General features: G+C 42.4%; 1 protein-coding gene and 1 pseudogene across 1 annotated transcript; one reads left to right on the top strand and one right to left on the bottom strand.

The window, feature by feature from the left end:
* Positions 1-237: 237 nt before the first annotated feature.
* LOC130679733 (zinc finger protein 121-like) lies at positions 238-1530 on the top strand (annotated as a pseudogene).
* A 5738-nt stretch (positions 1531-7268) lies between these two features.
* Positions 7269-13906, bottom strand: LOC118920929 (olfactory receptor 7D4-like). Its single transcript, XM_057489172.1, has 4 exons — positions 13697-13906; positions 13083-13257; positions 11718-11971; positions 7269-8485 (listed from the first exon to the last, which is right to left on the bottom strand). Exons 1-4 carry the CDS (start codon positions 13904-13906, stop codon positions 7550-7552), a joined length of 1575 nt encoding a protein of 524 aa, XP_057345155.1. The 3' UTR covers positions 7269-7549.
* Positions 13907-15599: the final 1693 nt, after the last annotated feature.

Below are 15599 nucleotides of genomic sequence, written 5' to 3' on the forward strand. Positions count from 1 at the left end.
CAAGAAGCCACAATGGATGGGAACTGTATGGCTATGAGCAATGCAATAAGGACTTCAGTGAACAGTCATGCCTTAATTCACCGAGGAGCACTCAAAATGGTGAGAACACTTATAAGAATAAGTGTGGAGAAAACTCCCTTTCTCTGAAGAAGAAAACCTCTATTGGAAAAAACCTTTCTGCTTTAAATCAGTAGGGAAAATTTATCAGCCTGACTCCAAATATTGTATGCTGGGAAACTAGCACTCAAGTGAAACACTTTGAAAGTACTGGTGGTAGGAATGCCTTTGATAATGAGTTTTAGTGTCAGAAGCAAATGAGAACTCACCCTGGAGAAGAACTCTGTGAACAAGAGGAATGTGGGAGAGCTTCTGTCCACTCCGCAAGTCTTGCTTTGCACGGACAAACTCACACTGCTAAGAAATGTAACAAATGTAAGTAATGCGGAAATATTTTATGATATTCTTCATACCTGAATGTTCACATGTGAATCCATACTGGAGAGAAACCCTATAAATGTAAGGAATGTGGAGAAACCTTCACTGTTTCCTCAAGCCTAATTAAACATGTAAGAATTCATATTGGAGAGAAACTGTCCTGAACTTCCTGAGGTACAATGTGTCTTTTCCCAGATAGCCAGGCCAGAGCAGTCTAGTGGCTACACTTTGCAGGTTACTACCTGGCCAAAAGTGGATCAACAGGACTCACACTTAATCCTCCTCTAACCGCCTGTGTTCTCTTGTTGGATTGATGTGGGCATACATTTTGAAGACATTGACCACTTCACTGTGTACAGCACTCACTGAGTGCGAAAAAGCCTTCAGTTTTTCTTCTCATCTTAGTACTCACATTATAAATCACACTGGAGAGAGGCCCTTTGGATGTAAGGAATTCGGAAAACCTTTAGATGTAAGAAGTGTGGAAAACGCTTTATGTATTCCTTCCCCCTTAACATTCACATGCAAAAGCACACTGAAGGAAAACCCTATAAATGCAATGAATGTGAGAAAGCCTTCAACTGGCCCTCAAACTTTACTAAACATAAACAATTTCACAGTGGAGAGAAACCGTATGAATGTACAGTATGTGAAAAATCTTTTACTGTTTCCTCAAGCATAACACAATATACAAGAATTCACACTGGAGAGAAGCCCTATAAATGTAAGCACTGTGGGAAAGCCTTCACTTTTCCTCAATACTAAGTAAGCATGTAGGAATTCATACTGGAGAGAAACCATATAAATGTGAGGAATGTGGGAAAGCCTTCACTCAGGGCTCAGACCTTTCAAGACATGTAAGAACTCACAGAGAGTAATCCAGATTATACACAGTGTGTGAAAGCCTTCAGTTATACCAATTCATTTTAGATACATGAAAATATGACCCCATAGGGAAAGTCTGTAAATGTTAAGAGTGTGGCAAAGCCTTCAATTCTCCAAGCTTCTTTCACAGTGATGAAAAAACACCCTGGAGAGAAGCCTTGGCAATGTAAGGAATGTGGCAAAAACCTAAGTAATACCTATTCACTTTGAAACCTGCAAGGGCTGCACTGGATAGATGGTCTATAAATGTAGGAAATGTGGGAAAACCATCAGTGTCACAGCCCAGAGTGTTAGGTCACAGGGAAGCCATAGTAGTCAGAAATATGGGAAGCCCTTTACTATTTCATTAGTGAAATAAATTCCATGAATGTGGAGATCTATAGTACAGAACTCCATTGATGTAATATGTGGCAAAACATTACTTGTAGTTACCTTTACTGTTTGCTTGTCATCTCACTGTGAAAGAAAACTTTATGAATATAAGAAGTTTGGCAGAGCCATCTTTATTTTCTATTTGATTGTTCTTCATCCTCAAACATGGGGTGATTCTTTGTTAAGAGAAACCGAATTTAGGATATATGGGCAATGATACCAAGTATAAATCCCAGGATTTTCTGAGACAGGCATAGCATTCTGGGTGGCCCTGTAGATACATTTTGAATATTTGTCATTCTGTCCTGAACTTCCTGAGGTATAATGTGTCTTTTCCCAGATAGCCAGGCCAGACCAGTCTAGTGGCTACACTTTGCAGGTTACTACCTGGCCAAAAGTGGATCAACAGGATTCACACTTAATCCTCCTCTAGCCACCTGTGTTCTCTTGTTGGATTGATGTGGGCATACATTTTGAAGACATTGACCACTTCACTGTGTACAGCAGTCACTGAATTCATTTACAGTGAGGTGTACCAAAATTTGGGATATACATCTCTACATTTTGTAAAATTACCTTGTACTTTTAACCACAAGGCATGCATGATGAGGGAGAGAATAATATGAATGTTTATTTCACCCATCTGCCCAACATCACAGCCTGGCAAAACAATTATATTTGTCTGGGTCAAGCAACATGTGTTGCTGGTTATATATGACTTGCTTCTCTATTTATCATTCCATCCATTGCTGTTAAAACAGACTTGTGTGAATACAGCTTTTCCTGATAATCTACTAGGCTTGATAATCTACTGGCAATTCCTGAGTGTGAACTCTAGATGCAGACACATCAGCACAACTTCATTTCATCTCCAGTCGTGCAAGTTCACAAAGTTCTGATGCTCAGGAAGCCTTGGATTATGTCAGGTATGGCCATCAGTCCTGAAGTTGCTTGATGATACTTTCTTGAGGCTTAATCAAACTAATGATAATCCAAATCAAATTCACAATAAATTGTATTCAGGAATTATCTGTGCACCTTTGTGTTACAGACTTGTATGTGTGGAGTATGTCATGTGGCTACCTTTGGGTATGTATATTTTAGCCCATTGGTTACCCTCTAATTATTGGCAATGATGCCAGGGATCAGATCAGTCTCAACTTTTGGTGTGTGTTGGGGGGGTCATAGATTGGCCTTAGGTGAGATCATAATTGTCTGAAATAAGACCTATGGTTCCTACCAGAATTAGTCCCCAGATGCCTGAGTCTGAGATGTGGTAGCATTTCAGGTCACTACTGTGGGATGGCCCCATTGTGCAGCTTGGATTCCTAGTGATATTGTCATCAATAAGTGCCGCACAAGATAAATTAACTTTTTTTGATCCCAGCTTTTGTTGTTCAGTGGCTGAAAAAGTGGTATGTTTATGTGAAAATTCTCCAAAGGACAAGATGATATGTGACATTCAACACAGAAATTGAGAACTTCTAAGTGGAAAGAATCCATTGATAAAAGAGTGTTGGATTTTGCTTATATGAAATGCCTAGAAAATGCAAATGTATAGAGACAGTAGATTTGTAGTTGCCTGGATATAAAAAGGAAATGGGTTTGAAAGCCACAGGCTGCATTTGAGGTAATGAACAGGTTATAAAATTGTGATGATTTATACAAGTCTATGAATATACTAATCCACATTGAATCGTATAGATTTAAATGGGCAAAGTTTATGGTATGCAGATTGAATGCAATAAAGCTGTTCCAAGAAACAGAGAAACTACTGATAGTGCTTACGTCAATTATGAGCATTAAGAATTTAATGTGTAGCATAAGTCTAGCATATTAAGATCCACAAAGATTAGCTATATTTTTACCACTAAATATTAAAAGAACATAAAAATAATCAAAGGGTGTGATGTGGGCATAAGCAAATATATTACCAGACAGAACTGATATTGAGAGAGGTTTGTGTAGGAATTTACTGTTTAATAAAGGTGGAATTTCAAATGAATAGACCAAGGACATTTATCAGTAGTACAAATGTTTGCCTTTTTTTGGAAGATAAAATATTGTATCCACTGTTCCACACCACATGCCATAATACATTCAGTGAAGCTTAAAGATTTAAGTGTCTTTAGAAGTGTTAAATTTAAGAATAGTATAATGAAATCTGTATGTAATCTAAGTTTCTAAGATTCCTTTTCAGGCAAAGCTAGAAACCCAGAGATGTTTTTAAAAAAACATTGTTTTGACTACATAAGAATCCAGTATTTTGTACAGCAATGTATGAAATATTGACATATCAAAAGTTATTTGAATAGATGCATAAAATACACTTGAAAATGCACAGGAATAATTTTTGATAAAAGTTGTAAGTAAGTGAGGATTGTAAAAGATCTTTATTGACTCCACTACAGCCACTCACTGAAATCCACAGTAAACAAGATAAACTGAGAAACTTTAAAACCATTCCTGAGTAAGTGAGCAATGCGTGCTATCAGTACTATTCCACAACAGTGTTGGAAGACCTGGACTGTATGGTGCTATCATAAAAATTAGAGCAAGTTCTGACTTGAAGAAGAAAAAATATATGCAGAAAATTTCATTACATTAAAAATGCAAGTCAGTAGAGTTTAGCAAGGTGTCCAATTTAAGTAAGGGAAGATAAAAGAGCTAAAGATGGGTTTGACTGAATGGAGGAAATAGCCTATTTTATGAATATGAGGTCTTATCAATATGGGATAATCACTGTAAAGTTTCTAGGAGAAGGAAGCAAGTAGAAAAGCTTTTGATGAGCATCCCACCTCCAACCTTGCCCCCTGAGCTGTGTTTATACCTCCTTTCTCCCCGTAGTCCTGCCCAAAGGACAAAGTTCTGAAGGAAATAACTCAATTTTATTGCATCATTTTCTGCTACTTCATCATTTTATTGTACTTATATATGCATAGTAAAATCTATGATGTTAAACACGTTTAGGTGTACAGTTCTATTCACTTGGCATTAAGTATATTCACATTATTGTGGAGCCATCACCACCACCATTTCTAAAACATTTCATTTTTCTCAATTGAAACTGAACCCTTTTAAACAGTCACTCACCATTCATCCCTTCTTCCTGCCCCTGCCAATCATGCATTTAGAAATGTAGGTCCCACATAAAAGAACACATTTCTGAAGTGTTGTGAGGAGGTGAAAAGGAAAATGCAACTTATCACAGAATTTATCAGATCAGGTAAGTGGAATGTTATATCACCAAATGTATATGAGGGAAGTAAAATAATTACCTAAAGCTTCCAGTTTGGGAAACTAGAAACTAGAAAAGAAGAGTGATATAAACTCAAATCAAGCAGAAGAAAAAACAGAAATAAAAATTAGAGCAGAAATCAATTAAATGAAAACAGAACAGAGAAAACCAACAAAACCAAAAACTGGTTCTTTGTAAAAATCAATAAAATGGATAAAACTCTAGCCAGCTCACCCAAGAAGAAATGAGGGAAGACACAGACCCTTAATATCTCTAATGAAATGGCGGCCATTGCTTCTGAGTCCCGACATTAAAAGGATAATAAGGGAATATTATAAGTAACACACTATGATACAAATTTCACAATTTAGATGAAATGGACAATTCTCTAAAATATCCGATCTGCCAAAACTCACACAAGAACAGACAGATAATCTGAGTAAGTCATTATTATTAAAGAAATTGAGTCGATGACATTACAAAAAGAAAGCACCAGGGCAGGACAGTTCCACTGGGAAATTCTACCAAACATGTAAGGATGAACCACCAATTCTCTGCAATCCGTGCCTGAGAACAGAAGCAGATCAAATGCTGCCTCACTCACATTATGACGCCAGCATTGCCCTAGTATCAAAACCAGACAAAAAGACAAAAACTACAGACCGATATCTCTCATGAAAGTAGATGTAAAAATCCTCAAGAAAAAGATTCACAAATCAAATCTATGTATAAAAAGAACCATATACCAGTGAAAATGGTGCACTCACTGTGTCACTGTGTGCCCTGCCCAGTCCAGCTCCTGACTGGACCAGTGAGACCAGAGGTGTCAGCACAGAATAAATAAGCTTAGCTGAAAAATAAGTATTTGTTTAATTTATTCACTCCAGACATGCAAGGCTGGTTCAACATTCAAAAATTAATTGACATAATCCATCAGACCAATAGGCTAAAGAAGAAAAATCTTATGATCATATCAACAGATGCAGAAAAAGAAAAAAATGTGTTGACAAAATCTTACATCCAAGGGTTACTAATAACTCAGAAAACGAACAATCCAATTTAAAAATGGGATAAATATGGATAGACACCCCACCAAAGATGATAGTCAGATGGTAAATAAGCATATGAAAACATGCTCACCGTTTCCATCCGGGAGATACAGATTAAAAAAAACAGAGAGATGTACTTCTATTAGAATGGCTAAAATGTAAAAATCTGACTATCAAATGCTGGTAAGGATGTGGAGCAACAGGAATCTCATTGCTGCTGGGAATGCAAAACGGCACAGACACTTCTATAAGGCTTTGGCATCTCACTATAAGGCCCAACATCGCCATACCATCTGGTCGTGCAGCAGTGATCCAAATGACTCAAAAACTATGTCCACAGAAAAACCTATACAGAAATATTTGTAGTAGATTTCTTTAAAGCTCTCAAAAACTAGAAGCAATCCAAATGTCCTTCAAAGTTGAACTGGCAAACAAACTGCTATGTCTGCAAACTGGTATATTATTCAGTAGTGAAAAGAAATCAAGCCACCAAATATATTGGGGGGAAAAAAAGTAGGTCCCATCTGGTGCTGACCACTGTCAATCAGGCTGGTATGCAGACAGAAAAAGGATCCCGTGGAATGTGGCAGAAATGCTGACATCTCCTTCTCCACCCTTCACTGCAGACTCAATCCTACCAAAAATCTTTTAAAAAATGAGCTAGATTCTGAATACATTCCATTAGTGTGTACCTACCATTCCTGGTGGCATCTCCAGAGAGCACCCTCCTCCAAACACAAACCGTGTGAGAGAACAAGTCTCACTCTATTGTGTTCATATATACATTTATAGGACTTAGGGGAACATGGTAAATCTTCAATGATGTGAAATAAATGTCCAAAAACCAGGAAAGGAGAGAGGGAAGGAAGGAAGGAGGACAGAAAGAAGGCAAAGAGGGAAGTGGTATCTTAGCATTATCCTCTGCAATATGTTCCTCTGACTCACCTGAACAAATGCTTTCAAATCTAGATCCGACCCTTCAAGTTGAAAATCAAATCACTGTTTTCATGAAAACTAGGACACCAAAGTTATGAGGATATCAGGTTTCAGGGTTAAAGTCCATCCCAATTCAATCTCTTTCTCTGAAAAATGAGGTAAATGAGAGAAAGCATCGCAAAAAATATGGTCAGGAATACATGAACTTAAACATTGTAAACATGAGCATCCTTGATATGCACCTTAGTTATGCTGATTGTGTGATTTTCATTCAATTTCTTCCAGGAAAAAAACCAACACACAACCAAACTAAGGTGAAGAATATGAACATGTGAGGATAACTTATGGGGAAACCGTGTCAGCACTTGAGAGAAGTGCTTCACCCCTAACGCTGGAAGTCTCAGGAATGGCTGTCAGAAAGCTGACCGGGGCTAGAGCTTTAGGGGCTGTAAGGAGGGTGAAGAGTAAACAATTATGGAGTTGTTAAGAAGAAGGTAATATAAGAAATGGAAGTAGTGAGGAGCATCATTTAGGAAGGTAAAGATTCAGGATATTGAAATTTGTGGTTGTGCCTCTGGGGCCCAAAGTGTCTGCTCAGTTCTGAGGCCAATGACCCATCTTGACAAGAGGCTGTTTAGCTGAGGAGCCTTCCCAGGGCCCCCTTCACGTCCCTGTTCCGCAGGCTGTAGATGAAGGGGTTCAGCATGGGGGTGACCACCGTGTACATCACTGAGGCAATCGAGCTACTCTGGGAAGAATGGGTCACAGCAGCGCTGAGGGAGACCCCCATGCCTGTCCCATAGAACAAGGAGACCACAGACAGGTGAGACCCACAGCTGGAAAATGCTTTATACCTGCCCTCAGTGGAGGCCATCCTCACTATGGTGGAGACGATCTGAGAGTAAGAGAACAGGACTCCGGTGAGAGGAAACACACCCAGCAGAGCCGTGGCCACATACAAGGCGATGTCATTGATGAGGGCGTCAGAGCAGGCCGCCGTGAGAACCTGCCCCAGCTCACAGAAGAAGTGCGGGATCTCAGTGCCTGCACAGAAGGTCAGCCGCAGCATCAGTAGAGTATGAAGCAGGGAGACCCAGGAAATGGTGAACCAACACGCAAGGACCAGGAGCCCACAGAGCCGGGGGTTCATGACGGCCGTGTAGTGCAGGGGGTGGCAGACGGCCACGTACCGGTCATAGGCCATCACGGTCAGGAGGAAGTTGTCCAGCCCGGCAAAAACCATAAAGAAATACACCTGCGTGAGGCAGCCTATGTAGGAGATGTCTTTGCTCTGTGTCTGGATGTTCACCAGCGTCTTGGGGACGGTGGTGGAGGTGAAGCAGATGTCCACACAGGACAGGTGGGACAGGAAGAAGTACATGGGGGTGTGAAGGTGGGGGTCGGAGCTGATGGCCAGGATGATGAGCAGGTTCCCCAGGATGGTGACCAGGTATATAGACAGGAAGAGGCCAAAGAGGACAGGCTGCAGTGCCGGATCCTCTGAGAGGCCCAGGAGGAGGAATTGGGGTACTTCTGTGCTGTTTCTGCTTCCATGCGGGTGGGGTGCCAGCTGGGAAAGGAGGGAAAGACAACGTGCGGTGAACAGCCCGTGGGCACCTCGGGAGCCTTCAGCCTAGGACACCACCTGCACATGGACATCCTCCACCCTCTATTGGTCCAAGTGCCAGTGATTCACTCAGTCAAATTGTAGCCTGGTTTCATTTTTAAGGTAATTATTTATATATATTTATCCTTTTCAAAACATAGCAAAGATTGCATTTTATCTCAGTGGTTGTAATTGTATTTGAAGGTATCGATGAAGCCAATTTTGTCTATGGCATTTCCATTCCAAAATAACTGGAGACATTTAATGTCTGTCCTTTGATAATCTCCATACTTCCTTCATTTAAACAGCTCTATTATGCTTCCTAAAAAGTGGATTCCCAAACAACCTTTATCCATGACTGGATGCTTCCTGCAGATGTGACATGACAGCTAGCTCTCAAGTGCCTTAATTTTTTATTCATAAACAGTGTCTGTTATCACCTACTTTGTGAGGACTCAAAAATAATAACAAATAACTATAGTTATGTTATTGTTACTTTATTCCATTTATGAAAATTGTTATTGATATACAGCTCTTCCAAAGTACAGTTCAGAGCTGTCATTTTCAAAATGGCATCTTGAGTCAGACTTCTTGGATAGAATTTTCAACCAGCAATGTACCTTCTGTGTGACATCGACCAAGTTATTTATTCCCACTTAGGTGAAGAAACGTCACCTCTACCACGGGAGGGGTAAGTATTCCCTACATTGTAAGACTGAATTGAATGAGGTGATGCATGAAATTTCTCTAGTGTGGTTCCTGTGACATTTAGTGTATATTTCATAAGTGTGAGCTATGTCACAATAAACCTGAATTACATGGCTACTATTTATCAATATTTCCTTGAAGCTGGGACAGCCATCAAAGGGGAGATTCTGATCATTACAAACACAGCAGGTGTGTTACCTCTTTTGACTACCATGCAGCACGATGAGTCAGTGAAGGTCCCTATAGCTCCCTGCCAGTACCACCTGCCAGGTGGGTTCTTCCAAGAAGATGGAAAGCGTATGGACTATGTAGATAAGAAGAGGAAATAAAAGCACACAACCATTAAAGTAAAATACAAAGCATGTGTGGGAGTGTGTTTATGCGTACCTAGTCTCATGTGGGGATGTTAGTATTACAATTCAGGGGAGTTAATTATTTTTAAAAATGACTGATCAATTTGATTAAAATATTCAAAGCTTCTGCTGAATCAAACCGTCCTTAAAAAATTAAAAGGCAAGTTTAAGAAGAAAACATCTACACTGTCCATTATGGGAAAAGGCCAGTGTTAACTAATGTCCACAGAATGCAATGAATTAAAGAGGACAATATCACTGAGGACTAATTCAGTCTGAAGAGGTGGGTAGAAAAGAAGTATTTAGACTTCTTCAGTAAAAGAGGAATACCTGTGCTGTGAGGGGCAGGATAGGAAATTGTTCGTCAGGGGAAATAAAGGGCAAGCATTCGTGGCCCAGAACTTGCAGCTGCCCTGTGGGTCGGTGAGCTCGGTGACGGAAGGGACCCGAGGGGCTGGCGCGATGTGAGCAGAGTGTGGGGCCGGCAGGGACCCTGCGTGAGCCTCCCTGCTTGTGCCTCCCGGGCTGTCCCTTGATGTGCGTCTCCTGTGGGCGATTCAGTTCTTACTTGTGGGTCAGAGGTTGAGTCTGTTTTTGCTCACCATTCTTTTTCCAGGGACTTATGCGCTGCCTGGCATGTAGTGTGTGTTCAGAACGTGCACATTAGATGTACAATAAAGACTGACACCAAAAGCGTCAATGAACTTTAACACAGAAAAGCAATCTTCAAGCTCATCATCTGTCTCAATGTAGACACAAAGTAGAATATTCAAGTTAAATAAGATGCATCTATATCTATTTTAAAAGAATCATAATGAACAAAATGACCAGTATTATAGGCATGGGCAGCATGTTCACTTATCGAACGTTGGCTGACTTAATTCATTACAAAACAAGTCACTGAAAGAAATCATAACCTTAATTAAAATAGAAAATGCTTCTGAGAAAATGTAACATCTGTTACTTGCTTAGTGGCTAGGTCAGAGCCTCTCATTGAATGAGGAAATAAGGACAATCTCCAAACCTAGCAAAGAATGGTTGTCTTAAAACAGTAGACAACAGGATATTCTACGTTAACCCACTAAATATTTGTGTCAAGCTCATGAACAGCCCAAGGCTGTCCACCCAACTTTAATCCTGCCATATGCCCTTGAGTATTTAAAGACATTGGTAAAATGAGGAAAGAAAATTAGCTTGAGTAGCAAAAGTCAGACATACAGTATTTGTAGATAATATTGTGGACATTAATGTGAAACAGCAACTGTACAGAAGTATTAGGTGTCAATCAGTAATTCGAATCTGCAGCAAGAACAGCAAAAACAAAATAATTTAGTAGAAAAATCAAATCGCATTTGGAATAAAAGAGACAATACCTGGTGCATCGTAGATCTCCAGTGAGTAGTCAGTGAGTAAAATATTGGCCACAGGAAATCTAAGACCAGCCTAAAAATGTGGGAAAGAGTGGGAAGAGGTGGAGAGTCTCCAGAAAAATCGCTGTTGTAAAAGAGGATCTGGATTCCATAGGAGAAAGAAGGAAAAGAACAAGGGCTGGAGAAGAATTTTCTTTTAACAAAAGTACCTTCAGAGAAGAGGGACTTCACCTTTGTGGACTAAATGAACATGCGGCTGTCTCAGTGGCATTTTTCCAGAACGAAAGCCCCGAACCCACGTTCTCTCCCCTCTTCCTTCTCACTCCACCAGCCCTCACGGGGGCCCCCGCTGAAGGTCAGCCCCGGAGCTCTCTGCGCCTGCAGGCTGTCCTGGGGAAGCCCTTGTGCCTTGGCACCTCGGTTGGCATCAGAGAATTATATGTCAGGGACAGCGGGGACAAGTCATTAGGATCCCCGCGGTTGAATTCTCAGAGCCCCTCATTAAACAAATTGTCGCACTGCCTTTGCGCTCTGCAGACAATTCAGCTCCACTGAGGTTCAAGCTTGTTTGAATGGGGAAGTTTCAGCCAATGTAGTGTCTGTGTAGGCACACACACACACACACACACACACACACACACACACACACACACACACACAGTAAGGTGTTTTCCCTACTTTTCACAGTTTAGGGAGGGTTTCTCAGGAATGACTGGACGGGACTGGTAGTACAACCTCCTGGGGCCGGGGTGCCCCAGGTCTCACCTGCCTTTCATATTTTCCTCTCCCATTTCTCCCCATCTGCCATCCCTCGAATAATGACGTCAGGCATAGGAAGCGGGAGCGCCTTTTCACGGTCGCGGAATCTGGCCCGGAGGCCAGCGTGGGCTCCTCCTCTGCGGGAACAGACCCCGGGGGTTGCGTCCACAGCGCCCCCACCCGCGAGCTCAGGCTGGCTGGGGAACTCCTCCCTGCAGGCCTGCAGGCGCCCTCCTGCCTTGTGGGTCTGAGGCTCTGGCCTGGAGTTGGGGAGTGAAAGTAATTATCACCCCTGAATTTTAATACAAACATCCCGACATGAGAGTACCTACACAGAAGCACATTCCCACACATACTTTGTATTTTACTTAAATGGTTGTGTCTTTTTCCTTCCTATTGTCTATGTAGTCCCCCTGCTCTGCCCTCTTCTTAGAAGAATCCACCTGGCAAGTGGACCTGGGAGGAAGCTGTAGAAACCTTCACTGGCCAGGAATGCTGCATGGCAGCCAAAAGAGGTAACAGACTGCTGTGTTTATAATGATCAGAATCCCCCCATTGATGGCTGCCGAGCTTCAAGGAAATATTTATAAACAATAGCCATATAATTTAGGTTTATTGTGATGTTAAGAACCAAAGCTCATGTTTACCAGGTGTCCACTGTATGTCACAGGAGCTACACTAGAAAAATTACATGCGTCACCTCACTCAATGTAGTCTTCCAATGTGGGGAATATTTACTTTTCCCATTGTAGATGTGATGTTTCTGCAGCTAAGAGGGATTCAATAACTTGGTCAAGGTCACACAGAGAGTCAGTTGGCAGAACAGAATTCTACCCAGGAAGTTTGACTCAAGGTCCCATTTTCTAATTTCGGGACCTGTATATCAGGAACAGTCTTCACAAATGGAATAAATTAGCTATATTAAGCATAATAATAGCTATCATCTAGTGATATCCTAATGCCTACAAAGGCATTTGAATACTGATAACATAGTAGGTGAGAGCAGTCAACAGCTGTTCAGAAAAGAAAAGGGCATGTGACAGAAAGCTGTCATGTCACAACAGCGGCAAACATCAGGATTCAAGGTTGAGAATCCACTTCTTAATCACTATCATAGAGCTGTATAAATGAAGGAACCATGGAGATTATCAAAGAACAGACATTGGATGCCTTCAATTATTTTAGAAGCATCGTATCATAGAAGTCAAGTTATGTCCATAGCTTCAAACACAATTACAACCAGTGTGTAGAAGATAAAAATTTCTGCTAAATTTTGAAAAGGATAAATGCCTTTAAAGTGAAAACAGACTCCCTTTTGACTGAGTGACTGGCATTTGAAGGACAGAGGGTGAAGGATGTCCATGTACATACAGGTGGTATCCAGGTGCTGACTAGCTGAGGTGGGCTGTTCACTGAGGTCACTCCAGTGCTTAACCCCTTCATCTACAGTCTGAGTTACAAGGACGAGAAGGGGGCCCCGGGAGGGCTCCTCGGCCAGGCAGCCTCTTGTCAGTGCTGGGTCACTGGCCTCAGAACTCAGCAGACCCTTTGGGCCCCAAAGGCAAATGTACAGCTGTAGATATCCGGGTTCTTCTCCTCCCTAAGGGACATGTTACCTCTTCCTTTTCCAGGGAATCTATGCTTGCTTTCATGTGTTTTTGTATTATCGTCAGCAGCTCCCTCTGTGAATGGTCCTGTTCTTCCCTGTTTGTCACCTGTGAAGTTCTATCCATGCTCAGCTTTTTACAGACATTTTGGAGACCCGAACATAAAACGTGAGGCACCTGCTTCAAGTGTTGACATGGTTTTCCCCCAAATTACCCTCTCCAATGTTTATATTAGACACCTTAATTTCGTTGTTTTTCTATCGGAAAAAAATGATATAAAAATTACGCAATAGTCATCACCAAAGAGTTTGTCCTATCAAGGTGTTTCTTGTCCTGTATGTGCAATTTTATGTAATTTTGAAAACATGTCTGAGATACTTTGTTATTAACTCCATTCGTGAAAGCGATTGAGGCTGGAGAGGAGAAACGGGCCTCGCCCACGGGGTCTTCCCCCTCGCAAGCTGAGGCCCCACGGCTGTTCGGTGGCTCCGGTCCTGGAAGCACCCCCCACGGCTGGGAACGTCCGCGCATTCGCCCCCCCCCGCCCCTCCCGCCCCGCTCGGCGCTGGGTCCGCCGACCGGGGGCATCGCACGGCAGCGTCCGGCGTTCCTAAGGGGCCCCCAGTGGCCCCGGCCTACTCCGCTGTCCGCCGCCCTCCCTGCGGCCCAGGCCCTCCCCCCACGGATGTAAGACGCTTTCGCGGGCGCCGAGCCAGAGGAGGAAAAGACCGGCGCGCGCTACATACGCCACTTCCGCTTTTCGCAACGACCGCGAGGAGCGGGGCCGAGGCTTGGGGCGGGGCCATAGCCGGGCGCGTTAGGGGGCAGTAGCCGTTGCCTTCCGCGGATGCTTAGGGACCCCGGGGGCGCTCAGCGCGGGGGCCTGGGGAGATGGTCGGGCCTGGCGACTAGCCTGTGGCCAGCACCGGGCTCGAAGACGGGGCCTACAGCCGGGAACGTGGCTGCGGGTGGGACGGGCCACGCGCTGAGTGCAGCTGTCGGAAGGGCGGGTCTGGGGGCGGGGCCTCGCCTTGAGCACTCCTCACTTCTCCCCGCCCCGTACGTGCTTCTCCCCTCTTGGTAAATTTGCCAGTCCGGTCGCAGGTTTATCTCCTGCCTTCAGTCAATTCCGTAGTACCCTTTTTTTACTTTTTCTTTATGTTGGGCACCATGGTAAACTCAGTTAACCTTAAAACTTAGGTTACTTTACCAGCAAAAATGGGTTCATTGCAAGTAGTGTAGAATTAACAGTGAAGACGTGCAAGTTCTGGCAAAATACAGACTAAGTCCAAGGACAAAGAGGATCACTCTCTTATAAAGGAAAGGGGCACGTGGGAAGGGTTGTTATAAACAGTCCATTGGAGGAAACGGAGTTGTTACATTTATCTGATATTACCTACTTTAAAATTTTGACATTCCCTGCAGTCTTGTTGAATTTACTTAGCTGTGGTAGGTTGTTTTTGTTTGTGTGTGTGTGTGTGGATTAACCAGGCATCTTGGTTTTTACTGCTGCACAGCATTACATTGTACGAGTGTACCCCCATTTATGTAGATGACTGACAGGTATGTTGTTCCCTCTTTTCATTTTATATAACAAATAATGCCACAATGAATAACTTTGTACATAGAACTTTTAGCTTGAATATGTGTATGTACCTGACTGCTAAATCCTATCACTGGAATTAGTGAGTGAACACTACAAACAGAAATAGCCTATAGAAGGATATGAGGTATAAAACAACAAGGCATAGTAATATAACTGCAAGTAGTTTAGTATTATTTTATTAACATTAAAATTTTGATTATTATCTCATAAACCAAAGCATTATTTTACTGCTCTTCTTCCATCTTATGTATGTCCTTAAAAACAGGCCCTTATTGAGTAGAGGGTATTATGCTCAGTGAAATAAACCACGTGGAGAAAGACAAGTACCAAATGATTTCACTCATTTGTGCAGTATAATAACAAAGCAAAACTGAAGGAACAGAATAGCAGCGGTCTCACAAACTCCAAGAAGGGGCTGGCGGTTACCAAAGGGAAAGGGGTTTGGAGGATGAATGGGGAGGGAGGGAGAAGGGGATTAATGGGCATTGCGATGAGCACACAGTATGTAGGGGGCGCCACGGGGAAGGCAGCATAGCACAGAGAAGACAAGTAGTGACTCTATAGCATCTTACTACTCTGATGGACAGTGACTGCAGTGGGGGGTGTGGGGGATTCGATAATATGGGTGACTGTAGTAACCACAGTGTTGCTCATGTGAAACCTTCATAAGATTGT

Source organism: Manis pentadactyla, chromosome 12 (assembly GCF_030020395.1).
Source record: "Manis pentadactyla isolate mManPen7 chromosome 12, mManPen7.hap1, whole genome shotgun sequence".
Classification (NCBI taxonomy): Eukaryota; Metazoa; Chordata; class Mammalia; order Pholidota; family Manidae; genus Manis; species Manis pentadactyla.

Bases quoted from the DNA above. Each gene is read 5' to 3' on its own strand.
- LOC118920929 (XM_057489172.1), bottom strand. From the start codon at position 13,906: ATGCCCCCGGTCGGCGGACCCAGCGCCGAGCGGGGCGGGAGGGGCGGG. The intron at 11,972-13,082 runs GTATGTACATGG...CCCCAACTCCAG, and splicing joins TCAGCACCTGGATACCACCT to GCCAGAGCCTCAGACCCACA. The intron at 8,486-11,717 runs GTGAGACCTGGG...CTCCTTTCCCAG, and splicing joins GAGGAAAATATGAAAGGCAG to CTGGCACCCCACCCGCATGG.